Source organism: Plasmodium reichenowi, chromosome 11 (genome assembly GCF_001601855.1).
Source record: "Plasmodium reichenowi strain SY57 chromosome 11, whole genome shotgun sequence".
Lineage (NCBI taxonomy): Eukaryota > Apicomplexa > Aconoidasida > Haemosporida > Plasmodiidae > Plasmodium > Plasmodium reichenowi.
This window is the reverse complement of record NC_033656.1, coordinates 274,853-280,360: the sequence shown is the minus strand read 5'-3', so window position 1 is coordinate 280,360 and position 5,508 is coordinate 274,853. Positions and strand designations below refer to the sequence as shown.

Below are 5,508 nucleotides of genomic sequence, written 5' to 3'. Positions count from 1 at the left end.
AAAAAAAAAAAAAAAAAAAAAAAAAAAAAAAAAAAAAAAAAAAAAAAAAAAAAAAAAATAAGAGACACATTTGTTATTTTAACATATAATATATGATTAAATGTTTGTATCATTTTTTTTTCTTTTCTTTAAAAGAGAAAACTCATACATATTTTTGTTCCAAAAATTTGTTTTGTTGTTATAATATGTATATAATATATATATATATATATACATATATTTTTCGAATAATTGTTTTTCATATAAAACTACAAAATAAAATAAACGTAAAAATATAAAACACCCTTCTTTTTGTTTACGTAATATTATAATACACGAATTATAATTTGAGACACATACATAGCATGGTTACATATATATATATATATATATATTATATATATATACATACATTTAAACAATGAACAAACAATTTCCGTAATAAAGGATTAAATGTGATATGCCAAACATTTAATAATGATTTTTTTGAAAATGTTTAAAATTTAGTAATACTTATGGATTTATTACTATAATATATGTATATATATATATATATATATAGATATTCTTTTTTTTTGAAAATATGGAATTATATAAGCATAATATAAAATTTAGTATATATATATATTTAATTTTTCTTTTAAATAATATCATATTTTAATTTTTATCAATATTAATAGTTCTTTTTCATATTTAGCTATTTGAAAAAAAAAAAAAATATATATATATATATATATATATACATAATTTATATATATTTATATATATATATTTTTTTTTTCTTTTAATGTTTCATATAATACTACAAAATAACAACATTTCGACCCCTTAATGCTCTATACATAAAAAATAAGTAGGCTATATAAAATATTTATGTTTAATATATTATATATAACATAAATTACTTATTTATTTTTTTTAAACGTAATATGTATACAAATATATAATATAAAAATATATATATTATATTATATATTTAATATTTTACATATATATATATATAATAATATATATAAGAAAAATATTATTTATTTAAATATTATATTTATATAAATATATATTTAATTATTTTTAATTCATAAAATAAATAACTGTAAATAGAATTCGTAAAATTTTTTTTTTTTTTATTTTACCAAAATATAAAGGATTATTATATTTTAGAAAAAGTTTTCCTTTCTAAATATATATATATATATATATATATATATATTTATATATAATATGTACAATTATAACATTTAATATATTCATTTATTTTATACCTTTTCGTTTAATAATTATTCCATTGGTAGTTCTTAAAATACCTTAATTCTTAAAATGATGAACAACTTTTGAGCGATGGGCGGACTGAAAAAAGTGAGAGAACTTTTATTTGTAGAAAATCGCATAATCTGATAAGAATTAAATATTTTTTTTTTAAGGAATAAAAGAATGAATAAATTTATTCAAGTAATTATAATTTCTTGGATATAATTTATTATATATCCATATGAAAAATACATTTAATGAGCTTAATATTATTCTTTCGCCTTTTGTATAATAATAATTTTGTTGACCGTATGAAATATTAAATGCTATAATAGTAATTTATAGAAACAACAACAAAAAAAAAGGAATATTTTAAATGAAGTTTTGTTAAAATGAAAAATAAATAAATAAATAAATATATAAATATATATATATATATGTATTAGCTAAATATGCATATAATATGAAAAAATGGTGAAAAAAAAAAAAAAAAAAAAAAAACATAATTTTGGCTGTATTCACCTGAATTGTTCATATTTTTTTTAAAAAGGAATAAAAATATTTTACGAATTAATTATATATATATATATATATATATATATTATATACATACATATATATTTTATATATGCCCATTTTTGTTCTATTTCTATTTGCTTGTCTATGTGTATAAAACTTACAGATATGTAATATTTTTATTTATCTTAAAATTGATATTTGCTACATCATTTTCGATAATATGTATTGAAAGTATATGAGTAAACTTTTTTATTTTATTCATTATATCACACATATAGAAATAATTATTTATCATATAGAATGTATCATTTGGAAATTCAATATAACAATATAATATTTGGTTATCTCTTCTTTTCTTTATGATATCATAATAATCCATAATACATTGACTTTCTGCAAAGTCTAATATAGTTTCGATAATATTAAATTCATAATAAATTAAAAATACTGTAAAATGTATATACATATTTTCATCAAGGTACAATACTGGTATAATATTATTATTGTTATCATATACGTTTGGTAGAGTTTGTATATTTCTTTTTTTCAGAATATTTTCGATTTGATTAATTTTTTTTTTTTCTTGTTCTTCAATTTTTTTTCTTTCATCTTGTGCTTTTTTTTTTCGTCTTAAATAATCTTCATACTTTTCAAATATATCTTTTTTTAATTTTTCATATTCTTGTATATTAATATAAGATTCTATGTCTTGAATATTTTTTAATAGTTCGTCAAATTTGTTTATATATTTACATGCATCATGATACATTTCCATATTATTACAAGATAAGATGCCAAAATAAAGACTTTTATATTTTTTATTATTAAAGGAAAATGAATTCTTACAGTCATCTAAACATTTTATGTATCTTTTTTTTTTATAATGTATGATAGCTCTATTACAATATAAATCAGAAAGTAAAATTTTTACATCATTAATATCTATTTTTATGTTCTTATTTTTATCATTCTTAAGAATATCGTTATTTTTAATATTTCCAGTTGATTCTGTGTTGTTGATCTCTTTTACATCTTGTTTAAAAACATCATCCTTTGTTTTATTATTTATATTGTTACTATGAAAAAGATTTGTACAAATAACATCACAATTGTTATTATTATTATTGCTGTTGTTGTTTTTATTATTATTATTGTTGTTGTTTTTATTATTATTATTATTGTTATTACTTTTGTTATTATTACTCCTATTATTATTCTTATTTTGTACATCAAGTGATTTGAGATAATTATTTAATATATCAATTCCTTTGTTATAACTTATAACAGCGTCATCATAATATTTTATACCATCCTTGAAATAATCATTACCCACTTCTTTATAATCCTGAGCTAAGATCAATGGATTATCCTCACTAGTTATAATTTTATATAAAGCTTCTAAGTCTTCATTTTCCTCTAAATTTTTTGGAAGCTCATCCATAAAAAGTGGATGATCCACATGTTTGTATTTCTCCGATAGTTTCTTTATGTAATCTACATCTATATTGAAATCGTCATCAATATTGATGTTATTATCCATATTTTATATCTCTAAAATTTTATTATAACGTTATACATACAAATATATATACATATGTAAATATATATACAATATTATAAGTTGTATTACACTTTATAGATGTAGCTTTTTATTTTTTTAAATGCTCATATAAATATTTTTACAAAGATTGTACATATTAAGGAGCGACTTTTTATATAAATATATGTATATATATTATTATTACACAAATATTATATACATTTTTGTATTTTAATAATTTTAAAACAAAAAAAAAAAAAAATAAAATAAATAAAATAATAATAATAATGAAAATAAAAATAAAAATAAAAATAAAAATAAATAAATATAAATACAATTATATATATATATATATATTTGTAAATATTATAGGATATGTAGAACTACAAAAATAATTATTCATATTAAATATTAATATATAAAAATATAATTATGCATACATATTATATATATATGTATATATATAATACAAGAATTATTAAAGAAATGGAGAAAAAAAGAAAAGAAAAGAAAAGAAAAGAAAAGAAAAGAAAATGTCATTGACAATTATAGATATATAAATATATTATTCTTTATGTACATTTAATTTAAACAAACGTTATTTAATTTTATTAAAAAAAAAAATAATAATAAATAAATAAATAAATAAATAAATAAAATAATATTACAAATACAGAGAAAAGTTTTATACATATTTTATGTGATGAAATAATAAAATAAATAGAAATAAATATATTTATATATATATATATATATATATAATATTTTCTTTTATGTAATAAAATATTTTTTATATTTTGTTGTTCAATTTGTTATATAAAATAAATTTTTTGATTCGTATGAACAGAATATATTTTTTAGATTTTAATTCCTTGTACACAACTTTCATATTCCCTCAAATATTTATAACACCTGGAATATGAATTTAAAAATCCAAAAGTAGATTCATTCATACTTTTAAGACAATTATATATGTTATTTTCACTATGTGAACATTCATTTTTTGTTTGTGGAATTTTAATGGAGTCTTGATTTATGTTAATTAATTCGTCTTTATAATTTTTTATGTAAAGTTCATTTTCTTTTATTAAATCATTTATCAGAGCTTCATTTAATTCATAATGTGCGTTTTCTGAATATAAAAAAAAAAAAAGAAGAAATAAAATCAACATGAGAATGTTTTCTACATGTGTTATAAAACGAGACGTGTGGAGTATAAAAAATAATAATGTATATATATATATATATATATATATATATATATATATATATATGTATATTTATATATATCTTTTTATATAGGATTACCATGTATACTTTTATTATTTTTTATAGATAAGTCATTTTTTAAGATTTTTTCTTTTTCGATATTTTTTTTAACTTTATTTTCTTCACATTTTTTATAATTATCTTCATTTAAATTGTAACGAATATAATTCTCAGGTAACAAAATTAAACCTCTTCTCTCTTTTTCGTCATGAGATGAAAATGTGTTACCCATTTTTTAATATATATATATATATATATATATATGTAATATATATTATATATTATATTTGCGTATCCTTTTGAAAAATTCAAAAAGGATATAAACATTTATTGTATTAAAAGTTACAATTTAAAGGAACATTTTTTAAGGATGTCTTTTCATATAAACAAAAAGAAAAAAAAAAAAAAAAAAACTTACATATGTTAATATTTTTATATATTTAATTTTTTACATGATTTATTATATTAACAATACAAACAAAAAAGAAAAAACAAAATTTTTTTTTTTTTTTAACGATATAATTTTGTAAATATATTATGAATAGAACCCTAAATAAAAGATTAAATAATATTTACTGTTTAAAAAAAAAAAAAAAATATATATATATATATATATATATATATAATATAATATATATATTTTTAATATTTATATTTCCCTTGATTTATTACGAATAAAGAACATGATTGAAATGTGTATCATTTTTTTTAGTGACCAGAAATTTATTATATCATTTAAGTTTAAGCGTATAATAAAAAATATTTATAGGTGAATTAATATATATATATATATATATATATATGTATCAATTTTAATTTTATTATTTTTTAAATTCACCTGATAAAACATACATACATACATAAATATATGTATATATATATACATATATATATCTATGTTGTTTATCGTTGTTTTTTCTTATATTCCAATGATCATTTTAATATATGCATTT

The 5,508-nt window shown here is 16.0% G+C and overlaps 2 protein-coding genes and 1 non-coding gene across 3 annotated transcripts; 1 reads left to right on the top strand and 2 right to left on the bottom strand.

The window, feature by feature from the left end:
• The first annotated feature begins 1,290 nt into the window (after window positions 1-1,290).
• Window positions 1,291-1,396, top strand: PRSY57_1107500. Its single transcript, XR_002204063.1, has one exon. It is a non-coding gene; the product is annotated as a small nucleolar RNA snoR07 (small nucleolar RNA).
• A 507-nt stretch (window positions 1,397-1,903) lies between these two features.
• PRSY57_1107400 (hypothetical protein) lies at window positions 1,904-3,286 on the bottom strand (the record flags this gene model as incomplete). The annotated part of the gene is made up of 1 exon (XM_012908045.2): window positions 1,904-3,286. The coding sequence occupies one exon, from the start codon at window positions 3,284-3,286 to the stop codon at window positions 1,904-1,906; it is 1,383 nt and encodes a 460-aa protein (XP_012763499.2).
• Window positions 3,287-4,143: 857 nt separating this feature from the next.
• Window positions 4,144-4,787, bottom strand: PRSY57_1107300 (hypothetical protein; the record flags this gene model as incomplete). Its single annotated transcript, XM_012908044.2, has 2 exons — window positions 4,144-4,418; window positions 4,595-4,787. The coding sequence occupies 2 exons, from the start codon at window positions 4,785-4,787 to the stop codon at window positions 4,144-4,146; spliced, it is 468 nt and encodes a 155-aa protein (XP_012763498.2).
• Window positions 4,788-5,508: the final 721 nt, after the last annotated feature.